The sequence below is a fragment of the Primulina tabacum genome, chromosome 6, assembly GCF_025594145.1.
Source record: "Primulina tabacum isolate GXHZ01 chromosome 6, ASM2559414v2, whole genome shotgun sequence".
NCBI classification, from domain to species: Eukaryota; Viridiplantae; Streptophyta; class Magnoliopsida; order Lamiales; family Gesneriaceae; genus Primulina; species Primulina tabacum.
Window position 1 is genome coordinate 433,129 of NC_134555.1, and position 22,157 is coordinate 455,285.

Genomic DNA, 22,157 nt, shown 5'->3' on the forward strand with positions numbered 1-22,157 from the left:
ATCCATGTGGCATTGAAATTTGCTTAGAGGTTCTACGTAATTTGCCTGATATGGTGGCTGATAGTGAGCAATTCTTCATAGATACTAGAATTTTGGGTAAAAAGCAAAATAGACAAACATTCATCGGATTGAAGAACATGTAATTACGGCTTGGTTGGGCAACAACTTTCATTAAAGATGATGTGAAATGGTATTGACATGAGTTTTGCTTTTACACAAATTTTCACTTAATTTTTCTTTATCGAGGAGTTAACTTTATTTCGCAGTATCTTTATATATTTTTCATGCAATAATCTAAAACATTTATTGTTTATTGTTATATGTCCTATCTTTATTTTATTTACATATTTTTCACAGGATGTCTAAGAGTTCAGATTCAAATGTATTAGATGACCCTGATGCATCGAGTGATTTAGATTATTCTATTGATTCCATAAGAAATACACGTGTCTCTAATAAAAGAATGAGTTTGTTGTCATTGTTTGGTGTTACTAATCATGCTTTGAAATATATTATTAAATATGACTGTAGGACATCGTGGCTCTCAGAATCTCAATGGGTGGCGGAGATATTGAATGAAAAATAAGAAAACACATGTTTTATAAATTATGTAATGCTCTACTCATAAAATAAAACTTACAACCAACAAAATGAGTTGATATATATGAAAAGTATGATTATTTTTGTGTATGATGGGTCAACCTACTTTGGTTATAAATGCCCATGAGCTTTTTCAACACGCATGGGAAATTGTTTCGAGACAATTTCATAGAGATTTAAAGTTCATATAGAAGTTGTTGAGAGATATCATCAAATCTGTCGATCATAAATTTACAAATATCCTGGACATATTAAGAATGATAAAAGATATTGGACTTATTTTAAATAACGTATATTGGCTATTGATTGTACATATATATGCATATATGTTTCTCGTAGCAAACAAATAGATTTCATTGGAAGAAAATGTTTTACTTCAACAAATGTTTTGACTGTATACGACTTCGACGTGTGCTTCACTTTTGTATGGGTTGGTTGGCAATGTTCTTCTCATTATTTTAAAATTTTTAATGAGGCTATGTGAAAGGAAAAAGGTAAAAACTTGTGTAAGACGGTCTCATGGGTCGTATTTTATGAGACAAATATCTTGTTTGGGTCATCCATGAAAAAATATTAATTTTTCTACTAAGAGTATTACTTTTTATTATGAATATCGGTAGGGTTCACCAGTATCACAAATAAAGAATCGTGATACCGTCTCACAAGAGATCTACTCAAAGAAAAATTACTTTTTCACTCTCACTTGAAGATTTGATATTATATCTTATGTTTTTCAATTATTTAACCAATATTTATAACTTAACTCATATTTTTTCCAGGTAATTATTATTTAATCGTTGCTGGTTATCCTACTTTCAAATTATTTATGAGGCTATATAAAAATACTAGATATCATTCATCTAAATTTCGATTGGCTCCAAAGTTCAGATCAAGAAATGAAGTATTTAATTATTATAATTCAAGTTTGTGTTTTTTTATAAATAATTTAATTTTTAAAATATTTTCAAAAATAATTTTTAAAAAAAAACATTTTTAAAATTATTGCAATCCGTGCATACGAAATACGAACGTTCTTTATATGACACATCTATTTCCAGTAAACACATCTATTTCAATAACTGCTTCATCATCAATTATCAGACTCCAAATTATTGAAATATATTGTCACGTGTTGCTTCATCATGTATGAAATGAAACACGCGTGTCTCGGTCGTCAACGTTCAATAAGACAGTAATCAACGGGGTCCTTAGTAACCGATCTAAATTGAAAATTTTCCCCCAAAAAAAGAAAAGAAAACCATGTTTGATTATTATTCGGCTGCTCTTTTGAGGAATTTCATTTTTTACTGTGATCATTGTTGATGATACTGAGAAATTTTTGGACCCTCTTGCGGGGAATTCCGGAGTAAACCGGAAGCGGCAGCGCAACCGACTTTTGGGGATGATTTGTTTATTTGGTTTTATCCAGCAGAAGGTTATCTTGTGAATCGTTTTTCCGAGTGGGATGCAATTTTAGCTACTTTTTGTTTTGCAATAAATGTCTGATTTGGTGGCTCGAACTGGTCGGCATCAGCAACGATACGAGGATGGTTACCGCCTTCTTGCGGGGTATTTTTCTTTTATTCGTTTTTATATGTCTGTACAAGCATGGACTTGTGTTTTTTGATTTCCTGAAGATTTTGTTTTCTCTATCGATTGATATAATGTGGAAATTGGCTTTGGTTTTCTGATGTTTGAATCCGTTGTGTTGCACTTAATTTTTTTATTCGAGATTTAGGGATTTTGGATTACGCACTATTTGTTTGTTGCAGGAACCGGGTTTTGCTTAGTAACCAGTTAGACGAGAAAAACAGTTGGATTACATTTATGTGGATTTGATTATGTACAAGCTTATTTTCACTGTTGCTGGTTTTTTTATTCCGCTGAATAAATGCATGTAAAATGGGTTTGATTCTCATTTCTATCTGTCTGGTGTCTTCGCATTGAGTTTTTTTTTTATGTTTGAAGGTTGCTATTGAGCCTATTCTGCTATGTCAATGTGCAGTGTGATTGAAGAGACCAGTAGTATTATAAAAAAATGTGGAACCGTAGGAGAAAAACCTTTTGAGGTTAATTTTATACAGTTAGTAAAAGGAATCCATGGCCATTCCAGTGAATGTCATCATTTATTTTCGTGTTATATTTAATAAAACCATGGTGAAAAGCAACAACTTTATGAGATATCCTTAGCATAACAAAGTACGTGTTATCAGAGATTTCTATGTTTTTTGTCATTGGCTTTACTTTGTACTGTTCTGATCAGTAGAATCATTTCCCAGATGTATTCCATTCAAGTACCGGAATATCGGACAAAACTATGGGGAGGCATCTGAGAAGAAAGTTGAAGTGCTAATGATCAATTCAACTAGTGGGCCTGGCCTTCTATTTCCCAAGGTGATAGTTTTATACATGCATCAGCAGATCATTGGATGTAGATGAAAAAGCAAATTCACAATTTTTTATGCTTTGTATGGCTCTACAGAATGATACTGTCATGAAGTTATATAAGTGGGGATTGTCACTCACCTTTCAGTTGCTTCATTTGGGAATATCATTAGGCTTCTATGACTTGGCTTTTAGCGAATGAGGCTGATAATTGTCGAATGCATATGGACAAGTTCCCATGAAAATAATTTTCCGTTCTTCATGTTTTTTCCTTACTAGAAGTGTGATGTGCTATTCTTCTATGTTGACTTTGCTACCATCTTCTAGCGGAAATTGTGCCTCCTCTGTTTTGAGATCTAGTGTGAAGACATGTCCAATTCGACCAAATAAGAGTAGGAAATGTAATTGCTGATGTCCTCATTATGTGCTTCATTTCTCTGACAAGATTCATTCGTGACATAGTATGATATTTTGATAGCTAGTGGAAATCAGATTAGTGTGGCATAACTTTGTTCTGTTATTGTTGTTTTTCTTTATCTTCTGTAGGAGCATGTATTCAAGTGGTTCTTGGTAACATCTATGAACCTCTGATGAATTGTGAAGCTGGTTTGTTGTTAAGTTCTTCCTCAGTTCAGTATTGTATCATGCTTGAAGTATTTGAAGACATCTCTATAAACCACTTTTCACTCATATTATACCTGGGCTATCCTTATGACCAGTCAATCGTTATTGTTATCCGTGAATGAAATTGGAATTCAAAATAACATTAAAAGCCTTTGAAACACTTCACCATCACTTCTAAAACCCGGTGCTTTTTAATTTTCTATCTTAAACGCAGTTACCCTTGTTGATTATGTTGATTCTGGTGCCATAAACCATACTGACTGGTGATATTTTTTCAGTATTAATTGATGGATATCTTATTTTCCATCGTGATGATTTTTTTAGTTTTCGAGTAAAATTCTTCTTCCATCCAAAATATAGCGAGAAATTGAGGTAAGCACCCTGTTTCATGACGTATCTGTCTACTTAGTGGAATGGAAGAAAACGAACTATGCTCTGAACTCTTTGAAATACTCCGTAGTTTGGACGTTAATACTGGTTTGTGCCAGCATGCTTTATTTGGCCATCCTGCTCTAATTCTTTTTGTCTTGCATAGTCAATATTTGCTTGAATGCAGATCTCTCTACGCCATACCGATCACAATTATACCGTGTTCGCTGAAGAAAAATTACTTCTTGTAGACATCATTTCCATAGTTTCGGGAAACAAAAGTTTTTACTGGTGACATAATATGCTCAATGAAAACTAGGCTTATATACTTATCTGCTCTAGTTACAGCCTTAGTTGTTCTGCTATACTAATCAAACATATGGCCTTTTCAAATTGACTTATGAGGCTTCCATGTTATGCCAAGATAAACGAATGATAGAAAAGGTATCCTGAACACCTCAATTGTTCTTGCTCATATGTTCTCAATATAGGGTGGGTGGGAGATGGACGAAACAGCCGAGGCTGCGGCAATAAGGGAAGCCATGGAAGAGGCTGGAGTGCGAGGGGATTTAGTGGTAAGATATAACAATATATGGCTCGCTTCTTCTTTTGTGCTTTTATTGCCTAGAAATTCTGTTGCAGTCGTATGATAATCCTTGATTGTTTGGAAAATATTCGGTAGCCTTTCTTCGCCCAGCGCCAAGGTGTTGGAGTTTTCTGCTGTATTCAAATTATCCAAACAAATATCAGATTCAGGAGATGGAATAAAGTTACTTTCCATCATTTTGAGTATACTAATTGTGGCTATTTTTGTTCAGCATTTTCTGGGATACTACGCTTTCAAGAGCAAAACAGTCCAAGAAGAGTGCAGTCCAGAAGGTTTATGTAAAGCTGCTATGTATGCTTTGCTTGTGAATGAGGTACTAGAATCATGGCCTGAAAAGAGCCTTCGTGAAAGAAGTTGGCTGACTATTCCTGAAGCCATTGAAAGCTGTCGACATGTGTGGATGAGAGATGCCCTTGAAAAAGGTTTTTTGAAGTGGTACGATGATGGTATGGTGTATACGATACCAAAAAAAGAATATCATTAGTCAGTGTCGTCCAACCATTGAGATTTTGTAGAACTTTTAGTTTTGTGGCACGATTTCAAACTGGTATATGTGCCTGCTTGATTTAGTCCTGATGTTCATAAATGTATCGGGGCGTTTCTGGACTGGATTATTAACTCAAGTAATGTCTTCAAGTGCTCTTCCTACTCCCTTTTCAGCTCTGATTTTCAAATTCTATCACAAAAATAAGCTATTTTTTCATGAAATATATTATGCTTGTGTTTCATATTGTAGAAGGATAAAGCCCTATTTCAGTCGACCCAAAGCAATACCTTTGATCGATTGGTATATTCAGTCATTTGATTATTTAAGGAAAGGAGCCGATACATATTATGAAAAGGTGTATATGTGTGTGTGTATATGTTCTTTAAAATACGAGTACAAAAATGGGCCCTAATTAGTTTCTACTAAATTCACTAAAAAATATCACATTTTATTGGTTTGTCTCACGTCTTACAAGTTGGCAACTATATACCAAAACATTAATGTATGATGAGTTGGCTGGGTCAGAGTCTGCGCGCAGATCCAAAAATATGCGCATCTTACCAAAAAAGAAAAAGAGCATTCATGCTGTATTATCGGACAGGCATGCATTTAAATAATATATTATTATATGTACTTTTACCCTTTATTTATAAACGCCGGCATACCCTTTAAGGTCCAAAGTGGGGTTTCCTTACTTGATAAAATAGCTAATGCTTCTTTTCAGACTGGAACCTAAATGAAAGGAGAAACTAAAGTGATGCCTTATACGGGTTGGGTGTATAAATTTATAACAAAAATTTGTTTAATTCCATTCCAAACATAACGGTTAGATTTGGGGCAGTGCCATTGTATCAACCGGGTCATAACTGTTCAAATGACGCCCACAAATAGGCGGATTCCTTCGATTTGATTTTTTACACTATGTACATTGTATATATTCGAGCGAGCTCGACATGACGGATTAATCCTCATGCTTAACCTGTGACTTTAGTATCCCAGGAAGAGGTGGCGAAGTGGGAGGCATACCAGAAAAATTCGACCTCGATGAATTAGTTATTTGAGATGGATACATATTTGGAATGCTCAACTCTTTGCCACCATCATCTGTAGGGAAGCTTTGAGCCAACGTGTCACTCACTGGTTTTTCACATAACTTCATTGCCTTGAGAACGAAATAGTCATCGTGCAGTTCAAATGGTGTGCTGCCACAAAAAGAAACGAATTGGTTGCGATAAAGAAATCTCTTAGAAGAACATCTTTAGATGGATAACAGGCCAAAAGCAAAATACCTATTCAAATCAAAATGTACAAGCTGCATATCTTCTGTTCAACCTCCACGGTAGCCTGGGGACGGGTCTACTGTTTTAAAGAGCATAAAATGAGAAGTGGGGACAATAAATAGAAGAAAGAGAACCTAAAGTCGAGACAATAACCATTACCAATAATTTCAGAAGCAAGAACTGATTTCTAGCATGATAATGAACTAAATAAGAATCTAGGTATGGGTGCAAAAACATGAAACTCTGGAACACGTGCATATTAAGTGATTTCTTGCATGTATATCTATAAACGACAAATTACTGCAATTATGGAGTATCCCAAGTCTTGGTACAATGTCCCCTCAGTCTACTAGCTCACCCTTTTTCCACCTTACTTAAATATAACGTATGAAATCGAATAACAGCAGAGTAACACGAGCAGATCATGTTGGGAACGTGAAATTAAAAACTATAAAGTAACTCCAACAGAAGAGCCAGTAGAAGAATGCAAGATCTCTAATGTGTTGTAAGAAAAGACAAATGAGTGTTAGTCGCAGCAGTAGCTAAAGTTCAATAGATGCGACAAATCTTGGCAAATTTCTCATATACTCTTCCTGCACCATTATGAAAGGTAGAGCCACACCACCGCTAGGAGCACTTCCCAAACAATATTGTTGTTCATTGCGTTGTGTGAGGTTTTGAAGACCAGCATGCTACAGATAAACATAAAAACGAAAAATTATCAGCAAATATGGGGAAAATCATTAGGAGAAAAAGAAACGAAAAAGAAAAAAGGGTAGGCATGATTTCCTTAATATATGACACATGAAATTATAAAACACTCAGCAAACATCAGAAAAGCTAGCAATAACTTCTCACAGACTCGTACCTGTTCCTCCAGCTCTGCCAGATACGCTGCTTTCTTTTCAATACGATTTCTGAATCCGAGGCTTTCATGCTACAATCCATTATATGTTCACTAATCTTAGGTAGCAGATGCTTAACAACAAAAGTAAATAAAGTTAAGAAAAAGGAAAAAAAAGGCAGTCACTAAAGGAAAGAAAAATTCTCACCTTCAATTCTTCAACATCATTCAAACTAGTCCGAGGTAGTCCCTTCCACTGAATTTCCTTTTTATCCTTAGAGATAATATCCATGGCCATTAGCACATTTAATTCATCAGAGACCCTTCGTCGAATATTTTTCTCATCGTATTGTTGCTGCCAGACATGCATGGTAATCAAAATATAAAGCTTAATGCTTGGTTCTCATAGTTAACCCCAAGCTAAAGATACAACACATTTAGAACAGCAACAAACCTGGTCCGGAGTTGTATTACTATGGTCAGGAATCAGGATCTGAAAATTCCGCCACAAGTTCATCTGCAACCTGGTGTGACACTGAAATTGTCATTTAAAGGATATACAAGTAAAATGAGGAGTTTAGTGATAACAAAAGTATTGTTCTGCAACATTATCAAAGTGAGAAAGGCATAAGCTGTCAACAGCAACACAGCCAAAAAGTTACAAGATAACAGATATAGATAAATATATCAAACTCAAAACAAAGAAAGAGCTCATAACTCCTGTAAGGTCATGCCAAATAAACGATCAAGAAAAAATAGATATACGCTTTCCACAAATGTAGGTCTTGTGAAACGTCTGCCTTTTTTATTGCTTACAAAGTACTAGAATTTTTTTTTTTTTATAAACACTCATTTTTTCGGCCATGTACCTTTCTCACATGAAAATATTTTTATAAAATATTTTACCCTTTTAAAATAAAATACCAACCATCTAGCATTTTAAAATCAAGTGCAATAGCCATAAAATGAAATCATCAACTGTTGTACCAAACCTAAAAAGCAATAAGTTTGAAAAGAATAGCACATACAAAAGCTCTCAAAAATCTCTCAAAAAGCATAAATAATTAGTCTTAAAAGTTTTAACATAAATCATAAGTCATAATCGTAAATGCGGAAAAGTAGAAGCGCTGGTCCTCGGGTTGTGTGCGCCTTCAGTCCAGTCAAATCATCCGTCAAGACCTCCCTCAACCTCACCTGCATCCATCACACCTAGTGAGTCTGAAGACTCAACACACCATAATCTTGATAACGAGTAATACGTAATACAGTCAACATCTAACAGTGAAAAATATTTGTACTTAAAATATCGTTTTCATGAAGATGCATGAACTTCAAACATGACCATTTTCATAAATATTTTCATGATGCATAAACTTAAGCATAAACATTTTCATGACATGCATTTCACAAACCTCAACCTTTTTCCTTTTTCCTCGACATGACATGACATAAAACATTTTTCATGATCATAAACATTTTTCCTTTTCCTTTGTTGAATTCAGATCGTTAATTGTGACTTTCCTGATCATGACATGAAGGTCGATGGATCCATCTACGTATAACCACAGTAGTGGGCAGCGGGGGACACCAGCAACACTCTCATCGGTCAACTGGGCCCTGGCCTATCATTATTCGAATAGAAATACGATCGTCGGGGCTTCCTCTGGGGCCTTTTCCCATAAATGGGCTCCCTCTGGGGCCTTTTCCCCTCACGATATTCTCATTCTTCCGTTACCACAAAACCGTTACCACATAACCGTTACCACATATTCGTAATGATGGAAACATGATCGTCGGGCTCCCACTGGGACCATAACCCTCGCGACGTCGCCAACATTAACGAATTAGTCACAATCACTTCACTTCCTTCAACATTTACATTCTCATCACTTTATAAAAATCATGCATAACATAACATTTTGTTTTTGAAACCAAGCATGCAACATGTCTTTTAAATGTCTTACTTAAATCATAAAAATCCCTTAGACATTTAAAAATCATAATTTAATCATGAACATTTCATAAACATTTAAAAATAATCATAATATCATAAAAAAAGCATTTAGGGCACTTCCATGACGTTTACTAATTTCTAGGTGTAAAAAGACCGTTTTAACCCTAGACGTAAAATTCCTCGGTTTTGACTTTTATCTTGATTTCATGACTCTAACATGTCCCAAATAATTATTTAAGCCTACATGAATTTTTCCATATTTTTATTTAGCTTAAATCGAGGAGTTTTAATTTAATCTTTAAATAAGACGTATTAACGCGTTTTAATCCCGAATTAAACCAAACCTTAATATAAAATTCCCAAATTAAAAACTTAGACTTCTAACAATTATTTAAGCTTAACACTAATTTTTCATAATTTTATAAGGCTTAAAACTAGGCGTTTCAATTAACTCGTTAATTAGCGTTTCGTGCGGCGGTTAAATCCCGAATAAATCCAAAACTCGTTATTTTGATCCCAAATTTTACACATAACATTTTTAAGATTTATTCTACCCTTCCAAGTCATGAGCCACCCCCGTGGACCCTTGGATTCAATTTTACTTCTTAAATTTTCGTTTTAGACACCTTATCGAACCACCCGAGCCATCTCCAATTTTATTCGAGCCACGCCCGAGCCACCTTGAGCCAAAGCCTAGCCAACCCACCTAGGGACCCTAATGACCAAGCCCAGCCCAAAATCATGACCCTAGCCCGCTCAAAAACTTGCTGAAAGTCGCCCCAAAATCTGTATGTGTGTGTGCGTGAGACTCCATGTGCTTCTAGGACTCCTAGCCAACTTAGGACACCTCCAGCCGAGCCACCACCGAGCCCACACGACCCTCACCTTCCCTGGACCACGCCTAGCCCCAGCCCGGACCAACCCATGTCCTGAAACCAGCGCATGAAGCACCTGAATCAGAACAGCCTGCACGTTTCCCCCTCCCCCTTGCGTGCGTGCGTGCGTTCCTTCTCGTGGGCTCTTGCTCGAGCCCCCACGAGCCCTGCCCCTTCCTACCCCTCCTTGAACCATCCTAAGCCACCGTCCAGACCACCTAACCCAGCCCTCAACCGAACCATCCCCCAGAAATTCTCGGCTACAACAGAATTCCCTCGAGAAGAGTCCCATCCAGCGGGGTCTCCTCTCCAGCCATGCTGCGCGAGTCCTAGCCCCATAGGGCTCTACCAGGCCCTCTCCTCTGACCCTCCTCGAGCCCCAGCCAGCCCTGACCAAGCCCCAAGGCCCCATACAAAGAAAACCGAACCACCTGAATACACATACTTTCTGTTCTTGTTCTGAAAGTTCCCTATGGTCTCAGCTTCTGTTCTTGTGTGTGTGCAGCATATTGTGCATGAGTTTAGGCCCTTAAATTCGTGTAAAACATGCCCTATATCATCCTAATTCATGGCAGCCCCTTTTACAACATAAAAACATGAATTTGGAATCAAATACACAAGTTTGAAACCTATATGCACATAATTACGAAAATAAAATTGTGTGTCATGTTTTCTTTCAAATCATGAGCAAATAAATATTATGATGTGATAGATGTTTGAAAGAAAGAAATATGGCGTGCCTTTGCGTTTTAAACGCACGAATAAACGTTGGCGACGAAGAACGGAGCAAGACCTTGGCTTGATTCTACCTCGCAACCTTTGAATTTTCCTTCCAAAATATTGTAGATGTGTGCCGTGTATTTGGAAGTGTTTTTGGGAGAGAAAATTTCAGAAAAGAGGCGTGAGAATTGTGTGATAATGGGGAGGGTTTTGAGTATTATATAGTAATTAATTCACTAAACAAGGCTTAGGCCCAATAAGCATACAAATTAGGCCCATTAATCTTTAATTAAATAATAAAAAATATTTTATTTAATAAAGTTTGTGAATTAAATAGCCGGGTTGCTAAAACGTTCGTATTTTTGTTGAAAATCCAACACCGATAAAATTTACGTCCCGGCGTATAAAATTACCTCAAACCCCTTTATTCTCAAAAATAAGAAAAACCATTACCCATATTTTAAATAATAAAAAAACAATTAACCAATAAAAACATTTGCTATTTTTCAACCATCGGTCTCCGTTCCTCGATCGCAACTCGAATATCCTTTAAAAATACATTTAATTGCAACCATGTAGAAAATACATTTTAAACATGCAAATATGTACAACATAATTAATTTATGCAATTAAAACATTCAATTAAAATAAAAAAGAATTTAATAATTCGTGCATGTAGTTCGTGAAGTACCTTCAAATTTTCGGGGCATTACATCTTGGATATTTCTTTCCATTCCCAAAACTAAGCAGCACATGGATCCATTATTTTTTTGGTACAAAAGGAGATCATGAGCTCCTATTATTCACCATTAAAGAACTTGACTGTAATACCTAAAACGGTCGAATTTGATTCCCTGTTCTTGAAGCATTTGGAAAGATTATCCGGCGTTCCTTCATATTTCAACCACCTTGCAAAAGAATTTCATTTTGGATGCGCCTAATAATATTTTGTAAGTTTATGAGTTAAGGAAACCAGAAACAAAAGGTATCCAACAATGAATAATGAAAAAAATGGTCACTCTTCTCTCGATCGATTTCTATAAGGTACGTACATCAACATTTTGTGTACTTATTGAAAAGATTTAACATGTTTTCCCTACATCAGTAATTTCAAGAATAAAGGACTGGAAAAATAATGCACCAGTTCATCACTAGTCCTATGAATGTGGGAATTTGGAAATGCATATGATAATACTACAGAAAAGCAAACTACAAATGGTCTAATTGGCATGCTAAATCAAGCAATAAATAAAAAGCAAAAGACTAGAACAAAGCTGCATGATTTCCCAGACTCCAATAAAAAAAAAAGATTCCCATCCTCTCTTTCGTAGCAGGCAAAGTATGCATGTATCAGGGATGGCTAAAGATGGAAAAATCTGAATGAAGATCAGAAATGTTGTCAGCTAATTGTGCACTGATGTACAGAAACACCAAACCATTTCAAATCTGTAGATAGACAAACTATGACTATTTCCAAGAAACAAGATTCCAAGTAAATTAATTAATATATATTGAAAGAGCGAGCTTACCCATTATATGTAGTTCTTCCACTGCTTTCCACTTTCCCCCACACTATGAAGAGAAGGTACAAACTTAATCGCCATGTAACTCAAATTATTTAATCGATATTACAGACTATATAAAAGAGAAGTAACAGACAATCCTGCCCTGCCCCAACCCCAAAATTTTTGGAAGTTAAAATAATCTATACAGATCTCTGTTTGAACTTTGAACTTTGAAGTGTTGATAATGTCAAAAATATTTCCAAAGATTGATTAAACTGCCAACATAAGCTTTTCATTTGCATTCTGCCTCACACCATTGCTAAATGCACCAAGCCCTAGAAGGCATGCTTCACAGCCAAGACACGTGCTGTACCAGGATTGAGCCTTTGCTTGATCTTAGTCGCAAGGGACTGATCCTCGCAGTGCCTTGAGCCTGCCAGCACCTCGTAAAGTTTTAAAAACTATGATTCTATCAACTTCAAAATCATTAGTTTCCAAATTCCTGATTTATATACAAATTTATATTTTGTTTTGTTCTAATTCTCTAGCAAAAAATGACAAATCCTTTTCTTCGTGACCAAAGATAAACAATCCATTCAGAACCAATGTTGAATTACATTAGACTTTGAACCACATGTAAACCAAATATCATCTAATATTACAAGGGAATCTGTCCAACGAGATCCATTTGGATCTACTAAGACAACATACTTCATTAACCCACTATCTTTAACTTCTCCTTTAACTTTCAACACTTGTTATCTTTCAATCAAAATAATCAACTCGTTTTCACAAGGTCACCTCATTGCAAAACTGTTTCAAACAGAGTAACTGATGCACATGGTTCGAAAGACCAAAGCAAATTTATGAACAATCAACACATTCCAGTCATGTTACTGATCATAAAATACATGATTTTCATAAAGAACTTCAGTAACGAACATTTGCAGGAAAAGAAAATAACTGAAAGATAAAAGGACACGACTCAAGAGCTCACCCAGCAGCCGCCCGAGACCCAGCATCTTCACCCTGGATATCAAGGTTGTTCATCCGATTTGAAGTGGTTGTCGCTGCAGTCTCACTCCGGCTTAAGGGGGACCCAACACTGCCGCTGGTTGATATAGATTGACCAGAAACATGGGTACCGACCGCATGCCTTGTGGCTCCTCCACAGCCACCTTCAGAAACAGATGATGGGGCCTTATCCGCACCTTCTTGATTAATATTTTTCTTGTCACCATGATTCACCATTATCACAGAAAACAATAAACCGTCAAAAGATGCCAGACTGGTAATCGAGAACTTCTGAAATTTCAAGAAACATCGGTGAAAAAAGAAGAAAAAAACATGGGTTTGGAGGAAACCCGATATGAGATTTACAAAAGAAACACCAAGAACCTTGAGGATACAAGAGAAACTCCGTAAAGAATTAGGCAGGAACAACGCAGGAATATCTAGGAATATTTTGGTATATGACCTTCAGGAAAAATTCAATTAAAAATTTGACCTTCATAAAAATTCATTTAGATAAATAATCTCCTTTATATTTTGAATAGTTAATTAATTCCCTTAACAGAGATCTTGGTCAAAATGATATCAGAGCTTAAGGTTAATTTATTTCAAACACATGATTTATTATTATAAAGAAACGAAATGTTTGAGGAGGAGAATTCCGAAAAAATTATGAATCCGAACTTAGGTTCGAGAAAAATAATTTACAAGATTTACTACAATTTTTTGGAATATACACAAGTTCATCTAACTATTGTTAGATATCAGAAGCAGAAAGGGACGCTAAAGCACCCTCAGGTAAATTCTCAGGTAAACTTATGATTCAAGCAAATAAGTTTATGGAGATAGTACCAGATACTTCTAAGCTCTCTTTAGATCTTAGAAAATCCAGAAAACCGTACAAAATTGTGGCAACATGCTATATTTTGTACCCCAACGAGTTGAAGAAATCCTTAAAAAGCAGGAAGAAATTCTTGGAATATTAAAGGATATTCAAACAAGAATTCAGAAACTAGATCAACAACCAAGTTCTAGTAAAAGAACTTCAGGAGGTTGGTTACCACCATCATTTGGCACCGAACCTTTGTTACATCAACAAAAGAAGGCCAGATTGGTGTCAAAACCATTGACTGAAGAAGAAAAGATTATAAATATAATTAAATCTGTCTCAGAAAAAAAAATTATCTGATGACAACTTTAGAAAGGATTGGTCTGGAGGATCTACAAGAGCTTGCGAAATCTTTCGCAAATTTCAAAGTTGTAGATCTAAATATGAACACGGCAGGAGGTGAAATACCTGCTATAACATGGTCATCTACTCAGGAACCACCAAGGGAAAGTGTGGGATCTCAGAATGTTAACATGAGAGAATATCAATCTAATTTCCATACCGGTGGGGGATCACACCCAGCGGGTACAAGGACAAGGAGAAATCAAATTTCCTTGCACCAAACACCCTATGGGAAGGCTGTTTTAGATCCTATACATCCTTACGGGGTTATTCTTAACCTTGATATATTAGATTTCAAAAACAGAGAAGATCTCATAGATAATTGGACATCTGCTATGAGAATCACAGCAGGAACACTTGATCTCAACAAAGAAGGATTCATTAAACTTCTAGAAATGAGTCTAATGAGATCAGTGAAAATTGCTTGGGACATGACTTCATTAGAAATGAAGGAATCAGTCCTGGCCGGAGAATCTCTTAGCGAGATAGCCGGAAAAATGGCTACCCTATTTAAAGCACAATTTATAAGGGGTAGACTATTTTAACAGTCAAGATACAGAGAAGAGGAAGAAATACACTCAAGCTCTGTATAGCCTTGAATTACATGATATATGTTTAGTGGATGAATACATTATGTTATTCACTAAATATCGATGGAATTCAGGAGTCGAAGAAGATATAGCTATGTAACATTTCTTCGCAAAAATGCCAAGCCCTTTGAGAGAAATGCTCATAAGGGAATACGTACCTGGAAATCCAGATATGTTGGCAAGAAGAGCCTCTTTTCTTAAAGGAAAATTGGCAGAAATGGTGCCATATGGCAGCATTACAAAAGAATTACAAACGTTTAAGGGGTATCAAAAAAAGAACTCCTTCGTGTTGTAAGGAAAATGATCTTCCTACAATTATTGGAAGCAAACCACAGAAGCATAAGAAGAAAAGTTTTAGGACTCATCCTTTTGCTCGAAGTGGAAGAAGTTCTTGGAAACCAGGAACTGTTTGGTCTAGACAGAAAGCCAGATCTTATAAATCTGGACAAAGAAGTGGACCATCAAGGAATAGGATATCATCCCAAGCATCGATTACATCTCGAAGCACAGGAAGAACACCTACGAAGAAAACTTTCAGAAGAGCTCATACTCAAACAAATGAAAGTTTCAAGGATTGTAATTGTTGGACATGTGGAGCAAGAGGTCATATCTCGACCAACTGTCCAGAAAATGAAAAAAGAGGCATTAAACGCTTCGATCCAACCCCGGATATTAAAGAAGCAGTTTATTACCAAGATCTTATTCAGGTATACCGATTTGAGGATATTGCCTCAGATGAAAGTATATATGAAGAAGAAGAAGTCTTAAGTCAGGAAGAATCTGATGGAACAGAATCGGAATCTAACCGAGGACGAGGTGTTTCGACACGAAACACATGAAGATTTGTCTGGGTTGTTCAGCCAGACAACAATATCTCATAATATGGTCCTAAAGGATCATGAGAAAAAATCATAGTCTACAGAGATATCAAGGTTTCTCTGCAGGACAAGTAGAAAAGTTCTTAGGAAGTCTTGGCCTAAGAAACAGAAAGCATCATCTGATTTATAAAGTTTATAGAAGGGAAATGGCAATCCGATGGAACTTACGGGAAATAGAATGGAGATGCAGTTAATTCTTTCTGAAGAAATTAAGGAGGAATTACAAAAACTCAAGATAGAAGTAGCAAGGACTATGTCCTGGATTCATATCGGAGCAATCCATATTATGATAAATGCTACTTTCAAAGAAGGGATATATTCTCCTATTGATATTGTTATATGCGATAAAAGAATGGAGAATCTACAAGATTTAGTACTGGGAACAATCTCAGGAAATCTCTGTGCAGGAAAGATTGTAGGAAGTAATTTATCCAAGGATAGCCTACAACCTGGCAGATCGAGATTTCAGTCGAGCCTTGACTTTACATTAGAATTTCAAGGAAAAAAGGCTAATGAAAGAAGGTAATAGGCCATATTCTATTACCTATCAGATTTCATATACTCTATCTAATACAAATCATTCAGAATTGTTTATTATAAATGAGTTCATTGAAATACCCGAGATATTTGGAAAAGTTGCTCAGGCAATTTATCCAGAACGAGTTGAGTTTCCTTTAATACAGGAAACAGATATCCAAATACAAGACAAACCGATTCTACAAAGGAATCAAAGTCTTAGATTGGAATCAAGAAGACTATCTTTCCAGGGAGATAGAATTACTAGTTACAGATGGGAAAAGACACCTTATCCAAGAAACCCAACAGGAGCCGAAAAGCTTTTCAACCATGGGAAAGCTCAGATGCCCAGAAGGGTGGAAGAAAGTGGAAATAGTATTTGATATTACAAAGCAAATGAATCAATTTCCTTGTAATTCAATATACTATTTGGAACAACCTTGATAGGAACTTACCAATGACTGATTAATATCGAAGAATTGGAAGTTCATATTCAAGGAATTTCAGGGAAAGAATCAGATCGACTGATTCTTGAAATAGAGTTTCTCGAGGAACACAAACCTTGGAAACGTCTAGAGTATAGAATGGAGTTTATGGCAAATGATAAGATGTGGAAAATCCAATGATTACAAGCTCATTCTCCATATACATTCCAGTAGGAATGTTATACGAACAATATAAGGCAGAATATTTCGCTGCTTATATTGATTCAGGTGCTGGAATATGTACAGCAAAATGAGAAGTTTTTCCAAATAATTTGGAAGAAGAATTACCAAAGATTGCTGGAAGAGATTTTTCCAGAAGAATCTTAATTCTATGTAAAGGAACTAAGATGACTGAAATTATGATTGACAATGCTGGACAAACACCTTGGTACAAGGTAAAAACACCACCAATTTATTTTCATGATACAGGAGCTGACATATTGTTAGGAAATAATTTTCTAAAAATGTCCGAGTCATATACTCAAGAAAATGAGACTAGACGATTAGTGTTCACAACACCCTGTGATCACAAAATCATAGTCCAGAGACTACGAGAGGTATTTTATAGAAAATTGCCAATCCAGTTTCGCAGCAAGCGTGGTGATAAAGGAAAACTTCTGAACCCAAAAATGAAGAATTCTAGACGGTTTGGAGAAACAATGCTCCAGTTAAGAGCAGACAAAGTACTCCAACCAGAAGATATAGAATGCCATAAGATAACTTTACAAACGAATGAAGTAGAGTTCGAATCTAAGGTATCATTGGAAGATGTCAAGAAAAGGATCAAAGAAAATTACAATGAAGATCCCTTGGCATGGTGGGACAGAAATCAACTCAAAGCTTGCCTTAAGATTAAGGAAAGAAAAAAGTATGAATTTGTCTGTTGCAAGCCTATTCCAATGAATATCATTGATCAAAGGGATATGCAGATTATAATCAAGGAACATCTGGACCTTGGTTTAATCAAAGCAGCTATGTCATCTTATAGCAGTCCAGGTTTCCTGGTAAGAAACCATGGTGAGATAAAACGAGGAAAACCCAGATTGGTTATCAATTATCAAGAAATTAATAAAATTCTGGAGTTTGATGGGTATTTTATACCTAGTAGAGAACACTTGATCAGTTGCATATACAACGCCAAGATATTCTCTAAGTTCAACTGTAAGTCTGGATTTTATCAAATACGGATGCAGGAAGAAAGCAAGAAATTCACAGCTTTCTCCACACCTCAAGGACATTATATTTGGGAAGTATTACCAATGGGATTGGCTAATTCACCCCAGATATTTCAAAGAAAAATGGATAATCTTTTTAAAGATTATTTTAAATTTATGTTTGTTTATATTGATGATATTTTAATAGCATCTAAAAATATGGATGAACATGTTAAACACTTGGAGATTTTCTCTAAGGTTTGTAAAAAAGAAGGACTAGTTTTATCTGAAAAGAAAGCAGTCATTGCAATAAGAAAGATTGAATTCCTCGGAATTGAAATCAATGAGTCATGAATAATTCTGCAAGATCACATAGTCGAAAAGGTGCAGAATTTTCCAGAAAGTCTCAAAGACAAGAAACAACTTCAAAGTTTTCTAGGAGTTGTTAATTTTGCTGGGATGTTTATTAAAAACCTAGCAAAACACAGGAAAATGTTTAGTCCATTATTGAAAAAAGATGCAAGATTTATATGGACAAAAGAACACACAGAAGGACTTGTCTATTTAAAGGAGATTTGTAAGAATCTTCCAAAATTGGACTATTCCTCAAGACGAAGATGATCTGGTATTATATACCGATGTCAGTGATCATTGGTGGGCAGCAGTTCTTACTAAGCTCACATCAGATGGAAAACAACCATGCAGATATTGTAGTGGGTTATTCTCAGATGCAGAAGCCATTAGATGGCATATCAACGAGAAGGAATTTTATGCAGTAAAAAGGGCTTTTGAAAAATTGCCATTATTTTTACTTGCAAAGAAATTTACTTTGAAAGTTGATAACACACAGGTAAAAGCTTTCTTAAGGAATATAATTGAGTCTAAATATGAGAAATCAAGATTATTAAGATGGCATGCACTATGTCAGAATTATATTTTTGATATTGTGATAATAAAATCTCATGAAAATATTCTTGCAGATTTTTTAACAAGAGATGGACAGCGGTGATATCGATGCCATCATCAAGATGCAGAGGCATTTGAGGGAACACCTTGAAATGCTTCAAAACGAGTTTAACAAGTTGGTCTTAAACGCAAAATTTGCGGGAAGACTACAACAAGCCGATAAGAGAGTTGTCTCTGATCGAATTATAGGATGTTTACAGGCTTATACTCAGTTATGATCTGTTACACAAAGACCTATCCTCCAAGGCATTGAGAAGCCATTGGTTTCCCAAATGGAGAGTTTTTGAGTACATGACTCTATACCTGGAGCAGAGGATTCAAATACCCCTAGCACAAGTGTTAAGTCGGGATCATCTCCAGATGAGTCGGCTGAAACAAAAATTGAGACTACTGATCCTTATCTTGAGTCATCAAGTCAACCCTTCACCTCGGGGATTGAAGAGGGAGAGATCAACCTTAGGCCTCGTACTGACAAAGATAAATCTAAGATTGGTACTAATGAAGTTGCGATTTCTCCATTTCAGGTTTACCAACAAAACTGAGAGAAATTAAAAACAAGAGTTGGCATTAACCCAGCTACCAATAATGTAAGGCCCTGGCCCTGTCCCTGTCCTCAGACCCTGCAATCACAGTTCCTGGACTCAGACCAGCTTGCACTTACTCATCGGACTTCTCCACGCCAGGATTGTAGCCAATATACCTATATTGGTTACCAGGATTGTAGCCAATATACCTATATGCCAGGAGGTTGAGGGGTCGAATCCTGGGAAGGCACAAACTCCATTTTCCTGGCGTGGAGAAGTCCGATGAGTAAGTGCAAGCTGGTCTGAGTCCAGGAACTGTGATTGCAGGGTCTGAGGACAGGGCCAGGGCCTTACAAATAGGGTTGATGTTTCAGGAAAATATCCTAAGGTATGGATGAAGCCTAATTCATATCCCAAGGAGATCAAAGCCTGGTATGAATTCGGGGCTCTTGCCTCAGTATATACAACCTCACCCAGCTTTCCGGAAATTTCAGGATTACCTAAATGGATTCAGTAAGCTGTTCATGAAACTTGGGCGAATAACGATTATTTGTCCATAGGAGATGTTTTGGAGCTATACTTTTTCAGTGCAGCACCATAACCAGCAGGGAAAGGTTCACACGAAGTCTTTCATTTCACCAAGTTAAGGAGGCCAGATACAAATATTCAGAAATTTATCAAGGACCCTCCGACAAAAGAAACACCCCTAGTTGCTTCAATTATTGAAGACGATATTTCAATCAGAAAAGCATGTGGTTTATGGGTCTGTCTCATTGAGATGGACAAAGTCAAGTTTCCATTTAAGTTTTATCAAAATTCTTTAAATGGATCGTTCCTGTTAAACACCATGACAGGAAAAACCACAAGTTTTGCAGAAGAAATATTTGAAAAGAAAAGAAATCTTCTATGGAACAGCAAGCTGCCGGCAAGTAAAGAGACTCGTCGGAAATTCAGTAATATGGCACATGTAGGAAGATGGTCAGAAAACATCTGTCCTGAATGCCAGAATCAAAAAGAACCGGAGTTCGGTAAAGGTTTCAAACCAAGATCTGATCGGAAACATTTTACCGAAATAAGGACAAGCAGGGAAGGACCACAATCACATTTTTCTCGAGGAAACAAAAAGCCAAAGATTCCTCGATAAAGTTAAAAGAAACATGTGATCATCCCACCAAGAAAAGAAGGACCACCATGTGAAAAACCATGTGAGTAGAATTCAAGGACAACCAATAATCGGTGGAAAAAGAACAAGGACCACCAATAATAGGTGGAAAATGACAAAGGACATTGGATTCCTTATCTTCAAAGATAATGGAAATATGATAAAAAGACAAGAAAACTGGACCCAAGTATCATACTATAAATAAGAGTAAATGGGAACCAGTAAAACATACCAGAAAGAAACCTAAAGAAAATGTATTACACATATCTAAAGGTTTTAAAAAGAAGAATCAAGTATAAGAGAAAAGAGGCAGATTCTCTTAAGTGGCTAGTCCAACGATTCCAGGAAAAAGGAGATGAGATTACCGCAGATCTCTTACATACTCATCGTTACTGGTATCTTGGAGATGTAAAAGAAGATGAGAAGTTAATTTCTAGATTAATAATCTAGAAAAAGACAGGAACATCTCAAGGGACCACTCAACCACTACATGGTCCATGTGCAAACTGTAAAGGTTTATGAAGATTTAAAATCCGAAGTTCAAATCCGAAGAAGCCTTCTATAAATAAGGCAGGAAGAAATAAGTGAAGATCATCGAACATTTTCCTCATTTCTTTCAAGAATAAATTGTAATATTTTCTCTTTCTAGTTTATATGTTTTTCAAGTTCGGCTACTAGTAGGAGCTAAACAAGTTTCTCTTCCTCTACAGGAGGTTTCAATGTATTAATAAATGTTTGTGTTTGAATAAAGAGATCTTTGCTCTTAGCCCCTCTCATGTATTATTTTCAAAATTTTATCTTTTATTGCACATCCTAAGGTAGAAGACGAATTAGGGTTGTGCTAAGTGTTGCTGAAGGAATCTACGTCGGTAACCATCAGTTGCGATCGCGTGGTTGGACTATGAGGAGCAGTTTGTAAAATACGGTGGATATAACCCGGTGACACTCTAGTCAAAAAGGTAAAAGATTTAATTTATTTTACGGAAGCATGATGGGCACTTAAGGGAGTTAAAACACATTTTAAAGGAGATTACTGTATTTTAAAAAAGTAGAGCTCAAAATTTTAAAAGAAGAATTTCCGAAGCTATAAACTTAAATGCCCCGGAATATCTATCAGTACACAATAAAGAACTTACCCACCCAAATACCCATCAAATCAACAACATAGAGCACTTGGGAGAGAGACCCGAGTCAAAATAAGACAGCAGACAATGCAAAATTCTTGAAAAGATGAACCAGATTTATACGGTAGATGATTGACTGACATCCAGAAAGTGCGAATGTAATACAATACTACTACTACGTTTACGTTGTTCTACAGCAATCAGGAAGGAGGTAATGAAATGAAGTTCAAATATTTCCAAAAATTGTAGGTTATAATAAAAAATTA

The 22,157-nt window shown here is 36.1% G+C and overlaps 2 protein-coding genes across 2 annotated transcripts; one reads left to right on the plus strand and one right to left on the minus strand.

Annotated features, from left to right (window-relative positions):
* Positions 1-1,802: 1,802 nt before the first annotated feature.
* LOC142548408 (nudix hydrolase 16, mitochondrial-like) lies at positions 1,803-5,221 on the plus strand. The gene is made up of 4 exons (XM_075656700.1): positions 1,803-2,169; positions 2,880-2,994; positions 4,470-4,553; positions 4,797-5,221. Exons 1-4 carry the CDS (start codon positions 2,099-2,101, stop codon positions 5,067-5,069), a joined length of 543 nt encoding a protein of 180 aa, XP_075512815.1. The 5' UTR covers positions 1,803-2,098; the 3' UTR covers positions 5,070-5,221.
* A 635-nt stretch (positions 5,222-5,856) lies between these two features.
* Positions 5,857-22,088, minus strand: LOC142548407 (transcription factor-like protein DPB). The gene is made up of 8 exons (XM_075656699.1): positions 21,908-22,088; positions 13,248-13,555; positions 7,651-7,720; positions 7,405-7,551; positions 7,221-7,289; positions 6,946-7,044; positions 6,362-6,428; positions 5,857-6,274 (listed from the first exon to the last, which is right to left on the minus strand). The coding sequence occupies exons 1-7, from the start codon at positions 21,917-21,919 to the stop codon at positions 6,366-6,368; spliced, it is 768 nt and encodes a 255-aa protein (XP_075512814.1). The 5' UTR covers positions 21,920-22,088; the 3' UTR covers positions 5,857-6,274; positions 6,362-6,365.
* Between the last annotated feature and the right edge of the window lie 69 nt (positions 22,089-22,157).

Coding starts and splice junctions, on each gene's coding strand:
- LOC142548408 (XM_075656700.1), top strand. CDS start 2,099: ATGTCTGATTTGGTGGCTCGAACTGGTCGGCATCAGCAACGATACGAG. Junction 2,170..2,879: donor GGTTACCGCCTTCTTGCGGG/GTATTTTTCTTT, acceptor ATCATTTCCCAG/ATGTATTCCATTCAAGTACC. Junction 2,995..4,469: donor CTGGCCTTCTATTTCCCAAG/GTGATAGTTTTA, acceptor TTCTCAATATAG/GGTGGGTGGGAGATGGACGA.
- LOC142548407 (XM_075656699.1), bottom strand. Junction 7,721..13,247: donor GGGTCTCGGGCGGCTGCTGG/GTGAGCTCTTGA, acceptor GTGTCACACCAG/GTTGCAGATGAACTTGTGGC. Junction 6,429..6,945: donor TACCTTTCATAATGGTGCAG/GAAGAGTATATG, acceptor TTAAAACAGTAG/ACCCGTCCCCAGGCTACCGT.